General features: G+C 36.1%; 1 protein-coding gene across 13 annotated transcripts in view; it reads left to right on the top strand.

Moving 5' to 3' along the window:
• WNK1 (WNK lysine deficient protein kinase 1) overlaps positions 1 to 25,403 on the top strand; it is a 167,250-nt gene that overhangs the window by 97,301 nt on the left and 44,546 nt on the right. For 7 of the 13 annotated variants that reach the window (XM_039355112.1, XM_039355024.1, XM_039355189.1 and 4 more), the window contains 9 exons: positions 3,438 to 3,526; positions 4,691 to 4,910; positions 6,832 to 7,168; positions 11,355 to 11,536; positions 13,680 to 13,934; positions 16,782 to 17,993; positions 22,420 to 22,488; positions 23,331 to 23,474; positions 23,976 to 24,434. In XM_039355112.1, coding sequence (XP_039211046.1) covers positions 3,438 to 3,526; positions 4,691 to 4,910; positions 6,832 to 7,168; positions 11,355 to 11,536; positions 13,680 to 13,934; positions 16,782 to 17,993; positions 22,420 to 22,488; positions 23,331 to 23,474; positions 23,976 to 24,434 — 2,967 coding nt within the window. The remainder of the gene's footprint in view (positions 1 to 3,437; positions 3,527 to 4,690; positions 4,911 to 6,831; positions 7,169 to 11,354; positions 11,537 to 13,679; positions 13,935 to 16,781; positions 17,994 to 22,419; positions 22,489 to 23,330; positions 23,475 to 23,975; positions 24,435 to 25,403) is intronic. The other 6 variants (XM_039355433.1, XM_039355841.1, XM_039355920.1 and 3 more) reach the window with 3 other exon arrangements.

The following is a 25,403-nucleotide window of genomic DNA, read 5'->3' on the forward strand; positions in this document are numbered from 1 at the left end:
TCTAGCTGTTTGATATATTATGTAACTCGATTGCTCAGAATATTGGTTGTTAACCTAGGAATAAAGTTAAGTTGCAGTTTGTGTAGATTCTATGCATTGTAAAACAACTCCTCTTATATACCATGTGAGACAGGTAGAGTTAGATTCTAACTATAACTGTGTCCAATAGAAAGATTAATCTTGTTCAGAAAGGAAAATCAGAATACCTGCTAATGCCCATGTAAAATCTATAGACATTTTACTGCTGAATGAATATTCTATTGTTTGATTGATCTGGTAGGAGTTCATTTTGATTGAAGATAAAACAAATTATCTACTATAAACAGTTATGAAAACAGATTTGGATGTAGTGCAGAGAAATATGTCCACCAGTCTTCAACGCATCTAATGGGGTAGTTAAGATCTATCTGAGAGAGAAATACTCTTGATCATTATAATTTTTAAAAATAATTTAATAAACACCAAATAGGATTTTAAAGGTAACTGTAGGAACTGAACAAATGCAGTCAATGTTCAGTCTGGGAGATTATCATGTCAGAGAAAGTCTTGTCATATAAAATTATACTTCTTAGATTTTTAATTTCATATCTATATAAATATAGATATAGACATTAAAAACTGATTTGTATTGCATTGCTTCTGCCTTATTCCATGAATGCTGACTGTAGGGGATTTTTTAAAATCAGAATTCTTATATATGTGGGTCTATAAAGTGTGTGTGTAGAGCGAACATGATAATAAAATGTTATTTACAGTGCCTCAATGCATATATGCACACATGCACTCTTGCATACATGTTTTTATGAAATGCTATACATGGCCTTATTATGTTAAAACTGAAAAGGGGACTGGTGTATTTCTGTATTGCCTATTTGGAAGAGTGGTATGCTTATCTCATCTATTTCAGCCTATAGCTGTGTATGTTAATCCTTGAATCTTAGTAACTAAAATTTACAAAGATATTTAATAAGAATTGGAGGTTGGTACTTGCTTGAATAAGATGAGCAGTTTGGAGGACTATGGGAAGATGGTTGAATGAAGATTAGATGGTAATTTGTTGTTTACAGTCAGATCTGACCTTCATGACACAATGGATTTCACCAGGACTGTCTATCAATAACAGCTTCTTGAGTTCTAGTAACCTAAGCTCATGCTTAAGTAATTGAACTTAGCCACCTTGCTTTTTCTTTGCTTCTTTTTTGATTGTCCTCAATTTTTCCAAACAAGTGGCTCTATGCATGGCATATACAAAATATGTAAAACTTAACTTCATTATTTATGTATCCAGTGAGCACAATACTTGGGTGTCTAATGGTTTTTACTTCATCTGGTATTAAATTATATATACTTTTTGTAATACAAGTTATTTTTAAACAGTAGTAAGTAAGATAATTTTCAGAAAATTATCTGAACTCTGCTGTGCAACCTGGTTTATATACTAGTTGTTTGTTTTTTTTAACTTGAAAGACTTTTCTGTTGGTGTGGATCTTTCAGTTGTGAATATAAAATTTCCATGTTTTAAATATGCACGTAGTTTTGAATGTTATAGCTAGACCTACATCTTTCAATTGGGTCTGTGTTTTTCACCTGTTAGAAACTTTTTTAATAAATGATTAAAAATGGAAAAATGAAGATAAATAAGAATCACGTTAGAAAAGAAATTCTCCATTAAATGACAGGATGAAAAAATGGTTCTTGTGTGATGGCACATTTGTGTGTAGGGGCACCTTTTGAGAGCATAGAGAAATGATTGAATTATTTTAGTAATACAATATGTATTCAGTGAATCAAAACTCATTTACTATATTTTAATTAGGGAACAACTTTAATTTTAATTACATTTGCACATTTAATTCAAGAAATGTGCTATTAGTGTCCATGTTTTGTAATAAATAAAATATACGGCCATGAGATAATGCCAGTGGCATTTACTCTTTAATGAAATTGACTGACTGACTGACTGACTGATTCTGCTACTTAAAATTCCTGGTCTAGATGACTAAATAAGCCAGCTGGGTGAACTTGGGCCAGTCACTCTGTCAACCTAACCTAACTGAAAATAAGAGGAGGAAGGTGTGTTGGATATGTTCACTGCCTTGAATTATTTGTAAAAATAATAAAGGTGGGAAATAAATAAGATAGAAGACTGTAGGACCCATTTATGGAATACTTTGTACAGGAAAACCTTATCTCCTGATTTGGACAGAGTATTTCTCAACCTTAATAATAATAATAGTAAAGTTGGAAGGGACCTTGGAGGTCATCTAGTCCAACCCCCTGCTCGGGCAGGAAACCCTACACCATTTCGGACAAATGGCTGTCCAGTCTCTTCTTAAAAACTTCCAGTGTTGGAGCATTTACTGCTTCTGGAGTCAAGCTGTTCCACTGATTAATTGTTCTCACTGTCAGGAAGTTTCTCCTTAGTTCTAGGTTGCTTCTCTCCTTGATTAGTTTCCACCCGTTGCTTCTTGTCCTGCCTTCAGGTGCTTTGGAAAATAGCTTAATTCCTTGGCATCTTGGCTGGGAATTCTGGGAATTAAAGTCCACACATCTTAAAGTTGCCAAGATGGAGAAATACTGGGACAAAAGATCAAAAAGGTGTGTGTGTGTGTGTGTGTGTGTGTGTGTGTGTGTGTGTGTGTGTTCTAAAAAAGAACTTGCAATATCCAAAGTCTTGCAATATTTCTGAGGGCTAGACTATTTTTGTACTGTGTATAAATTGTACAAATTGATTGTAAAGTTAAAATGGAGTAACTTTGAAATCAGCCATATCTTATTTCACCCATGTCTTAAAAAGTGGACATTTGTTGCTAATAGTAAAGTGATACTGTCCAGACAACAGAGTTTATAATAGTTGCCCAGATTTGATAATTTCAGTAAAGTTAGAAAAAGAAAACAACAAATTTGCAGATTCAAAGGAAGAAAATAAAATGGCTTATTTCAATAATAAGATGATAATTTCCTACAGTTACAACTATAGGTACTTTCCTAAATAATGCACACTGAAATATATTTATTTCATTTAAAAAGGAAGACTCTGTTGGCACTGGGAGGAAATCAGTCCACAAAAGGAATACCCTTATTGGACCAATGAAAACCACAAATTAATATCCACATTAATATTGGTAATGTAGGCAAAGTAAGAGAGAGACGGAAGGAGGAAAAATAGGTAGCTCAAGGTTGTAGAATGTGTGAGTGAGTTTAGTTGAACAAGATTATAAATTTTATAATAACCATTTTTGGATGCTGTAAAAATACTTTAATCAGTTGCTTTAGTCAAGAAACCTGTGAGAGAAATCATGAGACAAATCATCCTTTCATCTCTCATGTGTAATATGTTTAATAAGGTAATTCACAGTATTTGCTTATATGTATATAAATCTAAATAAAATATATGATAATGGCTTTCTTTGTTTGCTCTTATTTCTTTGTTTCAGGGAGTCAAGCCAGCCAGCTTTGATAAAGTAGCTATTCCTGAAGTGAAGGAAATAATTGAGGGATGCATTCGTCAAAATAAAGATGAAAGGTAAATGTTCTTCTACTTGGATTGAGCAGTAGAAATAGGTTGTGTGTTGACAGTTTTGATTAAAAATCTTTCAGTTAATCTGTAATGCATCAGTACTCTAGTAGAAATGTTGGCAGTTTCTTTCAGTAAAGGGCGAAATCCCACCTCTCTGGGTCTGCAGGCTTAGTGCAGCTGCCATTGGGATGGCGCCAGGCTGCAAGCAAGGAATCTTCCGAGAAGTGCCCACCCAGTATGCTCTAGTTTTCAGTCCTGTCCCTTGTCCTGGGAACCCAGCTAAAACCTTGGCCTGACAATCTCCATCTGCCTATCTGTTCTTTCTTAGCTCATGGGCTATACAAAAACAGACAGTAGGCAACTTCAGACCAACAGTCAAGTAAACAGTCAAGAAACTGCCAAAGAGCCATTACTAAACAGCCCAACCAAAGAATCCCTAAGACCACTACCACCCACAGAGACAAGCAAGACATCAGAATATAAACTGACAGCAAACAGCACTCCTTATTAGCACTGATGATGTTACCTAGTTAGGGTAATGAAACATTTGCAAGAAAACAAGCAAGCTCAGAGAGCACCAAGGACCCCTCATTTCAAAGCTGAGCTACAAATATTCTCCTTCATTAGTAGGCTGTATTTGTCCACAGGTCATAGTTTATTGACTCCTTCTTTAGTGTGTAATCTATGAATGTGGCACTGATTTTGCAAGCACACATTAACTTTTCTTTTAATCAAGGTCAAATTACACCCATAGTCTTTCTTTCAAGTTGCACTAATTACTTTCTTTCTAGAAAGGACATAAATTTCCCATTTGTCCTCTCCTCTTTAAAGAATGGGTGAAGCATTAAAATGCATTGACACTATTTCATTTAATAATTAAGTAAAGATCTGCTGCCTCATCCACTGACTAGTATTGTATCATAATGATGTTTCCTTTAGATCTTTAAAAAAAAATAAATGCTTTCTTTCTTTGGAGGACAAAGTGGCATGAATGCATTTTGACTTGGAATAAGAATTAAGGTTTTATTTGGGAAGAAAATATATTCGGTTCAAATGGTAAAGTTTGAATAATCTTTGTATTTAGTTGCACTGCTTCTGTGTCCCTAAATCTCCATCTTACTCATGGATCCCCTAAATTGTATCTTGTTCTCTTCTTTCTATGATTAACAGATACGCTATCAAGGACCTTCTGAACCATGCATTCTTCCAGGAAGAAACTGGTGTGCGTGTAGAATTAGCAGAAGAAGATGATGGAGAGAAAATTGCTATTAAGCTCTGGTTACGAATTGAAGACATTAAAAAGCTAAAAGGAAAATACAAGGATAATGAAGCAATAGAATTTTCTTTTGACTTGGAAAGAGATGTTCCAGAGGATGTAGCACAAGAAATGGTGAGCAATAAAAGGATTAGGTATCTGTCTCTAAATATAGATTTTTGAGTTTGGAATACAGTTTGGTCCATTTGCGTTTTGATAACAATACTTTAAAAGGAAATAATACAGGAAGCTATAATTCATGAGTGAATTAGGTACAAAAATCGTAACTAAACCTATAAGTCTCTCTATTTAATATAAGAATATTTTAAATAGGCAAATAACAATACAATTGGGCAAAACTTTGAAGTAAATACTATTTATATTAGCCAAGACCCACCATGTTTCTTAAAAGTGATTTTCTTCATTTTATACATTGCCAAGTTCTAGTGCAATGGTTCTCAACCTGTGGGTCGGGACCCCATTTGGGGTCGAACAACCATTTCATGGGGGTTGCCAAACAACGCAGTCCGCCATTTTTTTTCCCCTTTTCCTTAGCTGTGCTACTCCCTTTTATTCTGTTGGCTTTTGAAAGCCAATAGAACAGACTCTCTTGAATAGAGTCTAATTCTATTGGCTTTCAAAAGCCAATAGGAATTGTCCAGGCTGTCTCTGCCCTGCTGAGCCCGCCAAAAGTCCCATTCTGCAAACGGTGCTGCACCAGCTGAGTAGTCCTCGACTTACAACCAGTTGAGTAGTCCTCGACCTACAACTGGTTGGGGGTTGCGGCATTAAAAAGGTTGAGAACCACTGTTCTAGTGTATATTTAATGCTTCAGATATGGTTGACATGTATTCAGAAATAATAATATGATGTTTTACATAGTTAAAAGCAATCAAGTCACTTGAACACTTGCTTTTTTAAAATGCAGTTTAGAATGTTTCTTGTCATATTTAATTAGCAAACTTTTTCTGCCATCAATCTGAGACAGATATTTCTAGATGTAATTTCTAAAGTTTAGCTACATAAAATATTTGACATTTTTTTTAAAAAATTCAAAACAAATCCACCTCAAAATGATTTACAGAACAGGAGATATTAAACAACAGAAATATAAATATAAACAACATAATAAACCTTTCATTTCAAGTCTATGTAGATTCTCAATCATCCAGGTCATGGTTGTCCCAAAGATGGTTTTTTCTTTGAAAATGTTTCTCCTTCTCATCTGAGAAGCTTCTTCAGTTGTAACTAACTGACTCAGCAAGTAACAGCCGATCCTCAGAAGTCTTAACAACCAGATGTCTGCAAAGAATATAAATCTTTCCATTCTCCACCAGTCAGTTAGAACTGAAGAAGTTTCTTGGATGAGAAGTGAAATGTTTTCAAAGGAAAAAAAAGAAGAAAGTCCAGTTGCCTTTTGGAAAAAAAGCACAGTTGAGACTTTCATTTCAAGATTACAAATAGAAATCAGTACTTGAAACAGTAGCTGATTGAATATATTTAATTAAAAGTGAATTGAAACATTCAAGTCTTAAATACATCCTGGTTTGAGTTCACCTGTGACTTCAGTTAATAAAACAGGACACTGCATCTAGGCTTTCCTTCCATTCCACGTACCTGTGGATCAGTTGTCCTATGAGGCTGAACAACAGTGCCTATTCTAATAGTTACACAAGTGGTTTATTTCTTTAATAAGATCTCATAACATTTTTGGAGAATACTATGAAGAATAATTTTAAGTCAAATATTTTCTTCTAATATTCTTCTAATAGTTAAAGTTACTTTAAAACTGACAAGCTGATTGTTTTATTTTTGTTGTGTCATTCTAGAAATGGCTGTCTTGCTGTAGTTAATACCATCCATTCCTGTTTTGTGTGCCTTTTTAATAGTTATTTTTTAACTGTGAATGTTTTTAGGCATTATTTTTTTATTGATTGCTATATGCTGCTCAGAGTCACTTTCATGTGAGATGACGGCTATATAGATATGATAAATAGAATAGATGTATTTATTGTAATTCACCATTGTCTAATAGTATGAACTGTTCTTCCTTCAGGTTGAATCTGGATATGTCTGTGAAGGAGATCACAAAACAATGGCTAAAGCTATAAAGGATAGGGTGTCTTTGATTAAGCGAAAGAGAGAGCAGCGTCAGTTGGTGAGGGAAGAACAGGAGAAAAGGAAACAACAAGAAGTCAATCAGAAGCAGCAGACAGAACAGAAAACACAAGCAGGGTCTGCCCAGCAAGGCACAAAACAGGCTGTGCCTACTACAAGTGTCACTGCTGTTCCCACCACTTCAACTTCTGTTTCTACCCAAGTAGAACCTGAGGAACCCGAGGCAGATCAGCATCAACAGGTTCAGTTCCAGCAACCCAGCATTTCCGTATTATGTAAGTACTTTCTGTAGGTGTCACCCAACTTCCACTTTTTTCACTCTTGGATCGTGGAGGCTAAGTTGTCATTAGAGATTAATGGTTAAATGTTGTACCTATGGATGCAGTTTCTGCCTTGCTGTTATGTTCAGAAATAGACACTGGTTCCTGCAGTGACAAAATAATTACAAAGAGAATCTAAATCATCATTGTTGGTTTCATATCTAGCAGAGAGAACCATAAATTGGCAGAATCAGTTGCTGCCATTGTCATCTAATCACACAGTGGAGAAGCCACTCTTTTTCTCCATTTCATTTCCTCCTTACTATCATTAACATTATTATTAAATGCCAATAGTTACATAAATTATGGTGTTGTCATCAGACTGGGCGGGATCAATCTATTTCCTCTATTTAGGAGAACTTTAAAAAAAAATAAAAGGTTCAAAAGAACCTTTGGAGGGGGAATACATGTTTCACTCTACTACCTACTTTACCAAGTAGTTCAGGTACATTGTGAGCGAGAAAAGAAAGGCTGGGAGGAGACTTAGGCAGGCAACTTGGGACCTTTCCTGCTGACTTTGCTTCTGGGAAGCCAGCAGAGAAGGTAGCAAATGGAAATAACATGACCACAGATGCTGCAGTTGGTCGTAAGTACAAACTGGTTGCCAAGTGCCCCAATTTTGTTCATGTGACTGCAGGTGCATTGCAATGATCAGAACTTCAAAGACAGGTCATACATTTCCTCTTCAGCCTTTTCCTATTCTTCACAAGGTGAAGCTACTAAATTATTTCGAAAGGCAGCCCAATACAGAATATATCACTGTCTTACTAGCATACAAAGGGAAAGGCAATTTTGTTCACGTGACTGCAGGTGCACTGCAATGGCTAGAACGTCAAAGACTGGTCATAAGTTCCCTCTTCTTGCTGAACAAGTAGTCATGACTCAATACTTGTATGCATTGACAGTCAATGCAATTTAGCTATTGTATGACCTGACTGGCCCACATAAATATTCACACGTCCTGTTCTGCACAAGATGAAGCTACTAAATTATTTCCAAATGCAGCCAAATACAGAATATATCACTGTCTTACTAGCATATAAAGGAAAAGGCACAGCATGTGGCATATGAGTCTAAATGAGTCTAAAGCATTTGTGACTACCACTGCCTTCCTATCATCTCTGATTAGAATCAGATCCCAAAAAGTTGAACTGCATCTGCAACCAGGTTAAGGATTAATCTAGATTGACTCTGTTTGCCTGTTTTCATCTCCCCAAAATTATTTTCTAACCTCACTTCAAGAAATAGTCAGCTTCCTTGATCCATATCCAGAGAACCAATCTAATCTACTACTGTGTGGAACTTACTAACAGGTAGTACTCGACTTACAACTGCAATTGAGCCTGAAATTTCTGTTGCTAAGTGAGATAGTTAAATAAATTTTAATGACCTTTCTTGCCACAGTTATTAAGTTAGTAACACAGTTATTAATCTGGCTTTCCCATTAACTTTGCTTGTCAGAAGGTCACAAAAGGTCATCTCATGATTCCAGGACACTGTAGCCAATTGTCAAGCTTTTGAATTTTGATCACATGACCATGGGGATGCTGAATCCTCATAAGTATGAAAAATGGTCATAAGTCACTTTCTTCTTCTTTTGCTAATGTTTAACTTGAATCTAACATACGGGCACTTTGTGATCTATTCCACAGATGTCTTTGGTATTAATAACTAGACTCTTGCATTTCCTTCTACCAGCTACACAATTAATTTAATTTCTTCTCTGTGTACTTCATCTTGATATGTCCATCTATATATTGGCATTGTTTTAATTGTTTGAGGAATGTGTTAGCATTAAAATATCGTTGGACTGGCAAAAATTGATAACTCGGCTGGGGATGGGGGGAGAGAATGGACATATAGGGGAAAATTCCTTCCTCTTCTCTTAAGAGGGTTTACAAGCTAAAGTAGTGTGTTCTTTTATAATTATGCCAGACACACAAAATATATGATTTCCTTTTTGGCTTCCTTGGCATTCTTCAGTAAGACACGAAGGCTGGAGGAAACTGCAGGTAAATTACTAAAATTATATAAGTGGGAAGAAGACCAAAAGAGGAAATTGCACATTAGTGTCTCAGTTACTTTCCTCTGAATTACAATTATCATCTCCCAACTCCATGAAGCTCGTCTTTAAATGGCTTGATACAACTTCTGATCTTAAGCTAGACTTTTATACCATAAGCAAAATTGTTACTACTGCCCAGGTAACTGTTATCTGTGAGATTCTGTCTACCATCATAACTGTATAACTCTGTGTGACTAACAACCAGTTTACCAAAAGAAAAAAAGAAAGAAAAAACAATATAAAAAGGATCACCATAACCCCCCAAAGTGAAACAGCCTGATACAAAAGAAAACTAAGGCACCATATAACCAGTTCACCGAAACAGACACATGTTTCACTAACATACTGGCTCTGACAGGGTGGGGAGACACAAGGTTTAACAGCCTTCTGGAAGGTCAGGGCTCTGAGATACAAAAGGCATGGTATTTGGGTTTGCTCTATGATTTGATTAGAATAAATTGTAAAAATATTTCCTAGTATACCTATCTGGAGACTACAATTAAAAATATTCCCGTGGAGCTGATGAAGTGTGAAGATATAATATATATCTCCTTGTTATTACTCAGCCTGTTTTTGAATTGCAACAAGAGTTTTTAAGAAATTTAAAAGCCCACAGTCAGAAATCTTATGCTGTTATTTTTATTCAGGAGGATTTGAAGGAAATAATAACAGTAGTAATAGTACACATCCTGCAATGCTACCTTTAATGCCATCAAAGAATAACATCTGCCTATCCCAGGTCCTTGGGAAGGACTTGATAGGTGGACAAAAAATGCAGATACATCTGGCTGACTGTGTGACGAACTATAGTAGTAGTAATAATAAGACTACGGCATATATCTCTGTAGAATTGATGTTGAAAAATTTTGGGACTGTGTCCAATACCTTACAAAGACTTTTTCTCCATTTTTTTGTATATTGAAATCAGTGGCCCAGTAAATAGAGAAGTCCAAAATATTAAAATAATTTTATAGAATATATTTTACTAATTAATTTTATTGCCTTAGATCAGGGATGTCAAACTGCTGGCCCATGGGCCGGACGCGTCACCCGGAAGCCGCGCCCACCCCATTGCTGGCAATGGCAAAACAGTCCCAATACGTTGCGCGACATCACATGACGTCATGAGTTTGACATATCTGCCTTAGATGAAGAGTATTGTTCTATCTGATAATTTCAGATATGCAAGCATTCAAATTTATTTTGAATGCTTCCTTTTTCATGGATGGAATATGAGCTATTTCTGTAGCTATTGGCAAAAGAACGCATTCTCAGAGAGTGTTCAGAATGAATACTTCTAATTATGGATTATCTGCTGTATAGATGAGGCACTGCAATATGGTAGATGTCTGCCAATCCAAACATATTAACAAGATGGGGGGAGAGGGTTGTTGAAATGGCTTGTTTAAGAATTTGTTTAAAAATTAAGAGCAATGTTTTTTACAAGTAGTCTTCGCTTAATGAGAATTCACTGAACGACCATTCAAAATTGCAATGGCACTCAATGGGGCATATTTACGACTGGTCCTTGAGGTTCAATCGTTGCAGCGTCCCACGGGTGATCGTGATTCAAGTGCTTGGCCACCGGCTCGCACTTAAGACAATTGCAGCCCCCCACAAAAATGCGATTGCCAATTGCTGATTTCCTTGCTGGCTTTTTACAAGCAAAACCAATGGAGAAGCTTGCAAGGAAGATTGCAAGTCTCCACTCCTTTCCCATGGGCCATCCTGCCGCACCATCCGCTCCCCTGTCTTCCTGCACAAATGCCCCGCCCCAGCACCAGATGGCAATAAAGTACGAATTATGGATAATATTTGCAGTTTTGATTATAGTGATTTATTTGAAATGTAATAATTAGATAAGACTTAATAGTCTAAACCAGGGATAGGCCACCTTGGCTCTTTTATGATTCGTGGACTTCAATTCGCAGAATTCCTGAGCCAGCATGTGTGCTCTCTTCCTTCAGAGAAGGGGGGAGAGAGAGAAAGAGAAAGTTCTATGCACTTACAAGGCTTGAACATGCCACGAGATTATGAATCTGTATCTAAAATTCATATTTATATTGTGTTTTACAGCTGATGGCACAATTGATAGTGGCCAGGGTTCATCTCTCTTTAGTGAATCATGTGTGAGTAGCCAACAGACGGTTTCCTTCCAGCATGAACAGTCTCTTCCAACACTTCCAGCCTCAGGATATTCAGTTCCTGTTGGTCAGCCACAGTCACAACAGCCTGGAGGATACCAGACCTCTACGGTGGTAAGCACAAAATTAAGCAGAATGGCAAGAAGCCTAGAATCTTGTTCTGTTTTCCTGGATGTGTTTAGGCCTTAGGTTTTCAGTCTGTGGCTGGTCATAGGTAATATAGAAAACTGTGTGCAAGCCTCTTGCTTGCCTTTATCTAATACTGCTTTAAAATAGGAAAGTAAGCATAGTGAACTGAATGTGAAACATATGCTTACCGGTAATAAATGCACACACAGAAGTATTTGAAGCTCTGTAGTTAGTTTCAAGCATTGTTGAATTGTGGGTGGAATAAAAGTAATGGGATGGAGTTTCTGTTTAAGTGATGTCATGAATAAAACATGTTATGTGAATGTGTTGCAAGTTTTTAATTGCAGCTAAACAAGGTAAGAAGTATTAACCATTATAGAATGCTGCATGTAACACTTCAGTTTTAAGTGAACCTTATGTCTCCATTTATTTATAGCTTCCTTTTAATTGCTTATAGGCACAGTTCCCTTTCCCACTTTATGTGTTCATTTTTGTTACCCTATAATTTGTATTTTTTTCTGCTGAATTTTCAGAGCTGACATTGGGGGTCATCTAGAATAGAGCTGCCCGACCTTTCCGGGTTGGCGGCCTAGAGGGAAAGGGAGGAGCAGGGAAATGTGCGCCCCTGCGCACACATGCGCAAATGGGCACACGCACAGCAGGGTGCTAGCACCTGCACACCTGCACTAGTGGGCCGCCTGGTGCCCCTGCTAGCGCAAGTGGGGTGGTGCACTCACACATGCACACGCTCTCCAGCCATTCCCAGGGCCCAGTGGCCAAGAGGCCATGGCCTGGTACTGGGCTGCGGCCCATAGGTTGGAGCTCCCTGGTCTAGATGATCTTACCTCCTATTCATTATACCTTTTTATGAAAAAAAAATGCTGCTTGGGAAGTCTGCATTGACAAAAATTATAACTGGTTGTAGAATCTGATCCATAGCCAAAGATTGCAACATTTGGATAATGATATATATTCATTTATATCATATTGATTCAGGTAGTTAGAGAAGGTAATCCTTTTCTAGAACAGAAACATCGCCATACGTTTCAAATGTACTTATGAAGCTTTGTGCCCTTTTAATCCAAAGATTAAATGCAACATTTCAGTTTTAAGTTTTTATGCATAATTTTAGTTCCTCTGATTCCGTTCAAAAATATTGTTTAAACAATAACCCATTAAAAGTCTTCACATGCCTTGCTTCAAGGTTCAGTAATCATAAATAATACTAACAGTAGATTAATAGTTCTTCTGAACAGGCCAGTTTCAGATAACAAATAGATTTCCAGAAAAAAAAGAAGTAATTCAGCCTGTTTTGAAAGTTACAGTTTTGAGAGAATCTCAGTGGAGAGATGATTTGGGAAGAAAATTATTTAAAAAAACATGGAAAAATGTTTGGAGGGAAGAAAAAAAACTGGCTTTTAGAAGAGCTTCTACTAACTTTTTTAAAACACTAAATTGGTTCAGTCAACAAAATAAGTAAATTACCATCTACCTTGGGAATATGAGCAAATTATAATATCTTTATTTTCTGATGAACTCTTCTATCATATTGTTCATTTGTCAAATATGTTTTTAATCTTGAAGTCTGAACGTGTGCAAGTTATAATGTGAATCATTATTTTGTGTCATATAATTCTTAGCTGAATGAAGTTATAAAGAGATGCCTGGCAAGGCATTATTTAGGAAGCCACTCCAGTTCAAAAACAATAAACTGAAATGAACAAAAGTGCAATTTTAGGGGAGAAAAGATAACTAGAGACAGTTATATTAACATTTAATTGTTAACACTTGGAAGAAAGATCTGTTCTTCATTAAGAGCTTGTTTTCTGTGCCAAAAAAGAGTAAACATCTAAAGAAGACCTGAACTTGAAGCAGATGCTTCTTTTCTACATATACTATTTGCTAACTGCTGTATAGTAGTTTTCGATTTAGTGGAATTTAATAGTCAGAAGAAAACCTGAAGGCCTCTAAGGTGCACATATTATTTTTGTGTGTGTTATCTTTTCAAGTTTCTTTGTAACCCTGTCTGTTATAATCAGTATCAGCCTTCTGCCGTGATTATGTCCCTGAGGTTCAGCTCATTAGTCATGTCATTTATGCTCATTTCTTTTTGTTTTTGTTTTTTTAGCCTCAACCTGGCTGTAGCATGTCAGTTTGTGCTTCCACTCTTTCCCCCTTCCTTCCCTCTCCAGTCCCTCCCAGTGCTCCTTCCACCCTGCCATTAGCATTGTCTGCACCTTTTTCTTCTTCCTATCTTCGGACTACCCCGCAGGAAACTTTTGGTGAAAAGCTTTCCAAAGCCCTGGAGAGTGTCCTGCCCATGCATATCACCTCTCCACGCAACCAACGGCGCTCCAGCCTGCCTTCCCTCTTTGTCAGCCCTGTATGTCACTCTCCTGACACATTAAGATAAGTTACCACTAAATACATCCTGGCTTCGGTATTGGATTAGGATGAAAAAGGCACCATGGTTACTCTGTGCTATAGGAAAGCTAATTCCTCTCCTTCCTGAAGTTAGAAATTAATTTGATCAAAGCTTTGGGGAAAGGCTTTAAAATATCACAGATTTGATCGGAGCAATCTGAACATTACTGTATTATTTCAAAAACATTTGAATGCTTTCTCAGTTTGGATAATAACTAAAGGTAAACATCGCAGTTGATTCTCATTATTTGTGGATTACATAATTGCAACTTTGCTTACTCCTTAAAATGTATTTGTAGTTGCAAAATCAATAGTTGGGTACTTTTGTGGTAGTTCATGGGCTTACAGAGCAGTGAAAAATTTGATGCACACTTTTCAGGATGTGCTAATTCAGTATTTGTGGTGACTTTATGAGGCATAACTTCAGCAGATAATGAGAATCATCTGGGCCAGGTTTTCTGGTAACCACATGGACAACTTTTGGCGCATTATGGAATGGTTTATCATTCCTTTTTCCAGGATTGCTTTTAAACGTCCCTACAGTCCTGGATTTCCTAGCAGCTTCCGAGCAGTAACCAAGGATAGTACAACTTAACATTTTCTCAGAGTTGGCCTCAGTCAGTTGGATGCTTCTGTCTGTCATATGTTAGTAATTCTAAAGTAGCATTTATTTATTATTCAGCCAGTCAATACATTTACATGGCTGCCCATCTCAAACATGTGACCTTGGATGACTAACAACAACAACAAGCCAGCAAAAAAAAAAAGCTCCAGATAATTTGCAGCCAAATATTAAAAACAAAATAAAACAAAAAACTGTCAATAGAAATACAAATACATATATTTCAACAAGATTATAAAATTAATTCATAGGGTCCAGCAGACTTAATAACTGTTATAGAGGTTTGGCTGTATATACATGTATGTATGTGTGTGTTTCTTTTCCCAAGATAGTTGCATTTTTTAAAAAAAATACATTTTTATTAAGTTTCTTTATAAGATAAAAATATAGAAGAAACAAAAGTTAGAAAAATAAGAAAAGACAGAAAAATGAATGAGAGAAAAAAATTAACTTCCAAATTCCTTCGGTCCAGTAGATTGCAAAAATCAACATCAACCTTTTGCTTTACATTTCACATTTCAAGCCATTTCTTTAATTAGAAAATCATTTTAATCATCAGAACCTGAAATTAAAGTTTCATTATTTTTCAATTTCAACAAGATACTTGGATTTTTTTTAATGTAATCAATTGGGGAAGCAGTTAAAATAAACAGAATTGTGCAAAGAAAATGGAAAATAATAAACATTAACCCTACAGGGATCTATAACAAATAGGACCTATAATAAAACATTGTTCCATATTATTAATCCTCTGATGCATGATGATTGTTTAAATCAAATATATACATCATTTAAAACTTATTTGCACTGTAATGTATTTGCTATAATAATTTACTTACTATGTGGATAACTTTGAGGCCATTTGCTTTAATTACCTGTATAACTTTCACCTGTAACTGTTGAGTCTTCTGCGCTCTTTGAGCTTGGTTGTTTGCTTGCAGATGTTTTGTTACTAGACAAGTGCTTTTATCTGTAAACTTGATTTCACTGCTCACGCCTAACTTCAAGTTATTTACGAAGAAGGTAAAACCATGTATGTATTTGTCTAGACACAATACTAAAGAAGCAGAGTTTCATGTAGGCAATGGAAAGAAGGCAGAAACAATTTTTAAGCTTCATCTGTTCAGAAAGCAACTGCTTGCTCTACAATTATGGGGGCTAAAGAAAATAATTCCTAAGACTCATATTTATGAACTTCAGGAAGCATAGAAGCTTCCTCTTCCTTAAGCCCTGTTGCTTTGTGCCATATTGGGCCTCAGGACTACTCCCAGTGTACCTGTAGAATATTTTATGCACTGGATGTTTTTAATTTTAGTTAAGAACAGTAGTGGATTTCTTGTTTAATCTCTGGGTAGCAACTGGAGGTAGAAGTAAAGCTCTTGTGACTCAAGTTCAATATCTTGCAACTACATGGATATATTTTCTTGACAACATATAGAAGTGATTGAAATTATTTTTTTAGGTAAGGAGAGGAAATTAGAATCACTTTCCTACAGTACAAGAAATCATTTTCCTCCATTCCCAAAGGATATGTAAGATTAATTGTCACTCCATATTTTTACTATGTCATAGGAGAATTTGCTGCTGCTTTTCCAGAACAATTGGGATTTTGATGCATGGTCTCAATTGACTTCATAAATATAAAGAGAAAAACTAAGCATTTTAATCATATTGGAATGTATTTAATGGGAAGTTATATAAGAGATAACATATCCATTTTGGAATAATAAAATGCAACATTTGACAAATACAACCCATTTGTTATAACTAGGTTTTGAAGGTATGAAAAAATGAATAATCTGTAGGCTTTTGTAGAAAATGAAGATCTTGTTGCAGTTTAAAAGCAGATTCTCTTCCTATTTAGACAACTATTTCTCAGGAAGTGTACTGTATTGCAAAAAAAAGTAGAAATAATGATATTGAAGCAAATCTTCTAACAAAATGTATTTATCTTAATAAAAAGATGATTGGAAAAACAGCTTCTAACAAAAGCAAATATTCCTATAGACAACAGTCTCTGCCATGGATGTATTTAATGGATTTGTATAACACTCAAAACATGTTGTATGTTAAATATGACCTATAGACATTCTATAAGGTTACTAAAGAGAGCCATTTATTGAGCTGAAATGGTGATATGTTTCTGTAATGTCTGAACTACTTGTCTTGTTCATGTCAATACAGCCTCAGTCCATGATGCATCCATATGGGGGAATCCCAGCATTCCTAGATTCCCAAGTAATTTTTTCTACTGTTCGTGAACAGCCAGGCTCTTTCTCACCACCCCCCATCTGCCCGTCAGGGGTGTCCATTTCTCAACGGCGCAAAAGTACTTCTATCCTTGAAGCCCAAACTTGCCATTTCCAGCCTTTGTTGAAGACCAGCCAAAATGTATTTTTCCCTGGTGGTAGTCCAACAATTTGGACACCAGAGACATTAGCGACAATGAGCACAACTGCTCATACGTCCACAAGAGAACACATTCAGGCTAACACTGTGTTGAAGTCGACTCAAAAATTGAACAATTACAGACCTGGACAAGCAACTTCGGAGGATGCTACAAACATGTTGACCCAAGAAGCACTATATTTAGTGGGCATGCACTATCAGTCTCAATTACCCGAACACTATGAGACAGTATCCTATAATGCTCAAGGAACTGAGCAAAACTCGCTGCAGGCTCCTGAACCGAGAAATGTACAAGGTGGCCCTCTTCAGAATTCTGCTTTTGAATATCAAACGGGACAGACCTTTTTGGCAAGACAAATTCAAAATTTGAGATTGGATTCTGGAATGAATCCATTATTGCCAGTGTCCAGCATATCAGCCCCATTGAGTGGAGACGCCATACAGATGAATTTTCATCCAGTCTTTGTTCCACATTCTGCACCTGCTATACTCTCTCACAGTGGGGAGGGTCAAACAAGTGTGTTTGAGTTCCATGTTCAAACTCCCAGTGTAACTGCAGGAGAAAGTACAGCCTTGTCTCAGTGTGTTTATAGAAATCGTCACACAGATTTTAACCAGGAGGAGTCTACTCAAAGAACTTTACAGTCTGTTCGTCTTCAGCCTGTAAAAGAGGAACAGAGTAATTATATGAGTTCTGAGTTCATGATGAGTAGAGGCAGTTCTGTTCTCCAGAGCTGGCTGGAAGGTAGCCCAGGGTATTCCAGTGACTCATCACAGCTGACTTCTTCCGATACTGGTGATTTTCTGTCGCCTCCTCTGAGTGGGACATCTGTATCATATGCTACAGATTTATCTTTTTCTGCTTCCCAAATGACTCAGAAGGTATTGCCAGATTCACAGATCTTCATCCACTTTCCACAGGGAACTTCATCTGAACAAGCACTCTCTGCATTGGTTTCAACAAGATCTTCTGCGCTCTATCCTCAGGTTACCAGTACAAATGCTTCACATTTTCTTCAGTTTTTAGTGTTCTCTTGACACTATACTATAAGATTCCTTACATTCCTTTCTCCCTTCCAAGATACTCTGATATTGAAGGACAAATTGTTTCTCCAGGAATAGGTTGCCTGTTGAAACCATTCTAGTCCTATCTTATTCGGAACATCCCTCAGTGGGACTATTATGTGTAGTGTTGTATTGATTGTAAGCAAATCTTGGTTGTAGGGCTGTGTAAAAAGTTATTTTATTGCATTAAAATAAAAATCCTGTCTTTTTACTTACTTGAAGCTCAGTTTGGAAGCTCAGGTAAGTGAAATTTATAGCTTCTTTTCACCATCTGAAAAATGAAAAAATATGGGAGGTTTGGATGTTTTCACAGCTGTTAGAAGCCCTCAAATATCCCTGTTCATTTTTATAAAAAATTAATCCAGTATTTCCTTATTCATGTTGCATATTATGATTGTTTAATGTAAAATCAACAGAAATGATAGTTCACATGTATGTGGTGTATATACAGAACATCCAGATATTTTGAATAAATGTGCTTGGGAATCCTTAATATTTAGCTATGCAAAATTCAGGTCAACAAACCACTATAAAATGAATTAGGAGTAAGTCCTATGAAACTTAACAAAGCTTATTTTATAGAGAGAATTGTACCTACTCATTTTATGTTTTGAGGTTACAATCTTATACAGGATTACTTAGGACTAAGTTCACTACAGGAAATCCTTAACTTATGGGCATAATTGAATCTTGAATTATGGTTGTAAATTGTTGTAGGAAGTTGAGGCATCATGTGACTCGATCCAATTTTTCAATATTTTTATGGTAGTTATTAAGCAAATTAAACAAACACCGTGATCATTAAGCAAATCAATTTTCTCTAGTGGGTTTTTTTGTCAGAAGCCTGAAGTAAACATCAGACACTGGCAAAAGAAAGATGCAAATCGCAGTTATGTGACTGCAAGATACTGCCAATGCCCCTAAATGTGAGTCAGTTGCCAAGTGCCAAAAATGCGACCACATTATTATGGGGGCGGGTTGTGCCATCATAACTTCAAAAACAATAAGTAGCTTTTGGGGAGTCCATTGTAACAATCATTAAGTCAGCGGTCATAAGACATGGGCTACCTATAAACAATATGTGTATGACCTGTAAATAAATAGGAGTTCGACTACATAATGTATCGTTCAGCATCTAAAGTTGCATTACTTCGCACATATGATACTTTCATAGAAGTATCATATGTGCACGTTAACACAATTTTAGATGCTGAGCTATATATATATTACGTATATATACTCAAATATAAATTTTTCCACTTTAACAAAAAAGTGATATTTTTGTCCCCCAGTATTCCATTTTCCAAGATTCTGCCTTCTTCCCCCAGCTTAAATATTTCAGAAATTTTACACCCCAATCCATAACTAGCACCCGTTGAACATATGCACAAGTGGTAATTAGTAGTAAAACATGGGGGTCTGCCCTATCCACTCATCTTTCTCCTTGATTAAACTAAACTAGTTGTTGATCAGTGTGGTCAAACTGTGATAGTGAGACACCACAGAAATACATAGCATCACAGAAATACTTAATTAGACAGTGGTGGAATTATATCACAATAAAGTGTGTGAATTATACAATCTTCAGCTGTTTGAAAAACTATACACAAAACAGAAGGTTACAAACATAGATAATAATTTCCACCCTCTCCGTTCCGCAGAAAAAACCCTCTCCATGAAACTGGTCCCCAATATCATGATATTGGGGACCACTGCCTTACATCCACTTGCTATCCATTCTGTTGGGAAATTGTTTTATATGTCAAGTCCCTTTTTTGATATGGGACTTGTATTTTTTCTTCTTCTGTTGTTTCTATTACTACTTTTTAAAATACATTGTTACCTAATTAGAAACGAACCCACAAGCTCAGAGAAAGAACCTCCATCCTCATCCTACACTTGAGCTACAGATATTCACCACTTTTTGCAAAAAAATTTAAAATGTTCATTTCCCCTGATCCATTCTTGATCTTAGCAAAAATAAAAATCTGCCCTACATTCAGAATATTTAATCTTCCATCCTTCACTAATTATCTCATCCTCCATCATAAATATCAAAACAGTAATATTTGTTTTCCATATGCATGCATGGATAGGTATACTTAACCACATATTTGAAACAATTGGATTTGAATCCAATCTTTGGATTTTCAAATAGCCCAGACACTTTTTGTTCCTATCTGCCCCTTCATTGCACCTAACAGGGTTGTTTCTTTATAGATTGTATTATTTTTCTATAATTATCCCTGGTTCTTCCATTATACCATCTTTCACATTCATAGCATGCAGTTATCACCTGTACATGATTCCATACATAACAGCTTAGATTATACCAATTCATGCATTTGATATACATTTCAGCCCTTTCATATTTAAACCTACACCTTTCGTTTCCTGCATGCCCCAAAAGTGCTTTTTCAAAAAGCAACTGGACTTGCAAAAGTTGCCCTTTTGTAAAAACACCTTTGGGACAACCATGACCTGGATGACCGAGAATCTCCATAGACATATCCTACATGCATTCAGCAATTCCACTTACACTATTAGACTACTTTCTTTTTAATCTATTATATTCTTCCTATTTCTCTTGTTTTCACACAACATGCAATGTATTTGTTCTGCTTTGTTTCTTTTCTTTACTAATGTTTATTCTTTACCATTTAATTCTCCACATTCCAAGCAGAAATTTTGCATATGCTATGGCAGTTGCCAGATAGTTAGCTCTGCTTCCGTTGTACCTTTGACCAATCGTGATTTTCAGCTAATGCTTTTTAATAAGATGGAGAACATAGGAGACTAGATAACCAGCACTGGTCGGACCTGTGCCTCATGCAACATTATCTGCTCATGATAAGAATAGTACCAGTTTTTCCACATTGTTGCAGCATGCTGTAAGTAGAACCAAAGGACAGTTTTACCTCAAGCATTCTCATGCTTTCCCATATAGGGTGGAGTCTCTAATGCAGTATTTCTCAATCTTGGCAACTGGACTCCAACTCCCAGAATTCCCCAGCCAGCATGAAGCTGCCAAGGTTGAGAAATACTGATTTAATGTAAGACTATCTTGCAAACTGCTATATGGTTACAGCCAATATAAATATGTGTAATATATTTGTATACTCAAGTTGCACACTCAAACATGTACATTGGCCCCAAAACATTATCTGTCCCTATCTAAATATTTAGTTCTATGATTGCTATCTTGTTGCTATTTCTTGTGGTTCTAATAAAAATCTGTGATTTGGGGCGGGGTATTCTAAGAATCTTGGAAGATGAAATGAAAATATAAACAGTTAAAGCAAATTGTACATGGAACATTTCAAAATGGTTAAATAATTATCAACTATAATTATTGCAAGACATTTCAAGAAATAGTATTTTTTTTCCCCTCAGGATGACTCCAGAACTATGTTCCATATTTCCTCCTTAACATGAAGTTTTGAACACTGTATGCTTTTATTTAATTAAAATTCTTACCGTATATTCCTATATTTTCAGCTTAGCTAAAAAATACCCACTTCTTTTGTATAGCTCTCCAACCCCTTTCTGTCTTGGTACTCGTGTATTACAAACCTAAATTCTGTTTTCTTCTTCTTTGAAAACATTTGTTTTTCATTATATATTGAGATACAGTCCAATACATAAAACACATTTCATTATATGGGAATGATCGCAAAAGGTGATCATGGCCATTCCAGTTTAAATTATTTTACATCCATTCATAACTGTGTTGTTTTGATTTTGCTTGCTTACTCATTCAAAATTTGAAATTACTAACCATTGGCTTTGGGGTGCTTTTTCTGAAAAACGGCTGATCCTTACAGTATCTTTGAGAAATTTCTAACAAGGTTCTTGGATTCACTTAGATTTGGCTAGAAAATACCATTATTTCACCTAACTATAGTTCAGCATTTTGTCTTCTTAAGTGATCGATTAGGTTGATATAAATCTTTGAAAAACGAAAGGAAATTTAAAATTTTAAAATAGAGATCAGTAGCATTCTTCCTGTAGAAATTGAGTGTGTGTTCCTATTTTTACCACAGGCTGTTTTGGGGTTGACTTTTTTTTATTAACACCTCAATACACACTCAGAAACACATATTGCATTTTTATAATATTAGTAACTGAGTTTGATTATTGGAAAAATGCGGCTGCTTTAAAGTGTTGAAGACGGGTGCATTGTAAATTTTCTTTTAGACAATTGGGATGACTGCACACTCCTAATTGATTAAAATACAATGCTTTTCCATTTCAGGGGAATTATTACTTTGTGTCATTATTGTTGCATTGTTCCCAGTACAGAAACTGATGAATAGTCTGATTCTGTTTCTCTTTCCCTTATATGCAGATGCAAGGGCAGCCATCTTCAAATGAATCATCAGTGAACACATCACAACTTTTGCAGCAAAACCAACTGGTAATGATGAATGGTTGTTAGACGTATAATTTTACAGATTGAGTGATATCCCTCAAAGTATTTTCATAGCATTTTCGGTAGTTTTTCCTCTGGATTGATGTTCTAGATTCAGAAAATTGATATACATTTGGAAATACTATAAATTTAGCAACTGTAACAACCAGACATTCTACATTTTGCACATTTTTCTGTTATTGATGCAGAAATATTTTCCATTTAATTCCACTTTTGCTTTAGTCTTTTCACTTTCCTTAGACATAGTGAATTGGGCCAGTCTTGTTTTCTCAGCACTTTCAATCCTAATTAGCATCAGGTTCTGCAGATAAAATCCCTCATTGCATCATGCATTGATAGTTTTGCTGCAAGAACTAACAAGCAAAAACAACTATATGCTGGACAAGTGTTAAGAAGAGGAACAATTGATTTCAGCTAAATCAAAAGCTGGTTAATTTGGCTAAACCTGCTCTTAAATTGTAAAAGGATGACTTTTTCCTCCATATCTATTTGGCTATGATGTAAATGTCCCCCAAAAATGTATTGGTTAATTAAACAAATTATATAGCTATCCAACTTATACATAGTATTTTAGAAGACTGTTGCCTATAAAAGTTGATTTACAATTCCAAATATCCCCAGTGTTGAAGAGACTGGCTTGGGCTGATTGTGGCTGTAGTTCAACAGTATTTGAGAACTACCACTTGCTCATTTTATTTTAGTGTGAGTATGATTCCTGTTCATAGAATCCATGATTGCAGAAGGCACATGTATTACAAATTAAGGTTTTCTTTTAATGAAATATTTCTGAATTCATTCTCTTTTTTTATTTCACTTCTTCATTGCAGACTACCCAACAGCCAACCACCTCTCAACAGACTGGGCAGTACCAAGTTCCACAGCCATCAGCTTCCACTGGAGCTGCTCCATTGCAGCCAGTAACACAACAAGCACAAGTAATGCCTATGCCTCAGGTACCTGCTGGGACACAGGTATAATACAATTTGATGATTTCTAAGCCACCCTCTAGCCTGTCTAAAGTTCAGATTTTTACTTTCATGTGGATAAAAAAAAACAGACTATAGATAACAGGATATGTACAGTATTGCCTGGAAAAATAGAATGAAGGTGTATTAACTGTGAAGTTAATGAAAGGAACATTGATTTATGAAAGGGGAAGAATTGCCTACATGAGTTTGGACATGATCTAAAATTATGTAATAGACTGGAACAGAGTACCTTTGATATGTATGATTTTGAGAGTATATTGGAACCAATAGCCCAATAACCTTTACTGAACATTCCTTAAAAATGCTCTTTCCTATATGCCTTTCTCCTTTACTCTTGGCTAGGAAAACCTTCCTGCTAATTTTACTGAATATTTTTAATGCTTTCTTACTAAATAAAATGTAACTATTTTTTTTTTCTTTCTTGGACTAATGCAGCAACCCTGCTTCTTAAAACCCTATTTCTATTTTTCTTTACCTCCCCAGCTTCCTGTTTCCCAAACAGTGCCGATCATCCAGGGTGAATTACCTATTGGAGCACCTTCCCTTGCTCAGTCTTCAGCTGCCCCAGTCATGTCTCATTTCCTCCCAGTGGGACAGGCCATACAACCACCACTTCTTCCACAGTTCTCGGCCTCTCAGATGCCCATATCAGCACCTCATGTGTCTGTGGCTCAACCGTGCTTCCCATCTCTATCCATTTCTATGGCAGCTGGCATTAACCAGCCACTGCTTACTCTGGCTACATCTGCTGCAGCAACTGCTATTCCTGTGGGCTCAACTGTTGTCCCTAGCCAGCTTCCAACTCTCTTGCAGCCTGTGGCTCAGCTGTCCAGCCAGGTGCTCCCACAACTTCTTCAGCCAGGTGTTCAATCCATGGGATTACCTCCTACTCTGGGACAAACTGCTGAAGTTCCACTTCCAGCTACAGATGCTCTATACCAGGTATTTTGGGAGTCAAGCAAAAGTCCCTCTCTGTAATCTCATCAGTTCCTCAATGTTTTAATTCTCGTGAAAAATCTTGAGTATGGGAGCTCTGCTTTATGTGGAAGAAGACTAAATAGGAAAATATAGTTTATCAGTGTACATGGGAATCTTCTGATTTAAAACTAAATCTGTGTCTAAGAAATGGGCCCTTTATTAAAAAAACCAGTAATGCTGTTATTTCTAAAAGTAGCATTATTATTTATTAATAGTGCAAAGGTAGCTATCAATGTCTAAAAACGGAGTTCAAAAATTACTGTTTAAACTCCATCCTTAAATATAAGAAGGGATGTATACTAATTCAGATGCTTCCTTAGAATTGCTTGAAGAAAATGACAAGTTATTAAGATAATTTTTTGAAATTTTAGCTATTCGGTTTTCATTTCTTAAACTAGAAGGTACACTGCACAGGTTAGTCCTGGACTTGCGACCACAATTGAGCCCAACATTTCTGTTGCTAAGTGAAACATTTGTTAAGTGAATTTTGTCCCATTTTACAATCTTTCTTGCCACAATTGTTAAGTGAAGCTTGCAGTCGTTAAGTTGGTAACACAGTTGTTAAGTGAACCTGGCTTCCACATTGACTTTGCTTGTCACAAGGTCGCAAAAGGTGATCACATGACCCCGGGACACTGCAACTGCTGTAAATATGCCAAGCACCCAAATTTTAATCACGTGACCATGGGGATGCTGCAGTGGTTTTCAGTGTTAAAAATCACTTTCACACATTTTTGTCATTTTTTTTCAGTGCCATTGTAAATTTGAACGTTCCCTAAATGAACTGTTATAAGTCCAGGACTACCTGTGCTTGGAGAAAAAACAAGAGATACTTTTGTTTGATTGCTTTTTTGTTCTGTAATTTTGTTCTGCATTGCTTTTTACATTGTGAACATATGCTCAGCATATTCTCTTTAATTTTAGAATATGAAA

The sequence above is a fragment of the Crotalus tigris genome, unplaced genomic scaffold (assembly GCF_016545835.1).
Source record: "Crotalus tigris isolate CLP2741 ecotype Arizona unplaced genomic scaffold, ASM1654583v1 scf7180000017541.2806704, whole genome shotgun sequence".
NCBI classification, from domain to species: domain Eukaryota; kingdom Metazoa; phylum Chordata; class Lepidosauria; order Squamata; family Viperidae; genus Crotalus; species Crotalus tigris.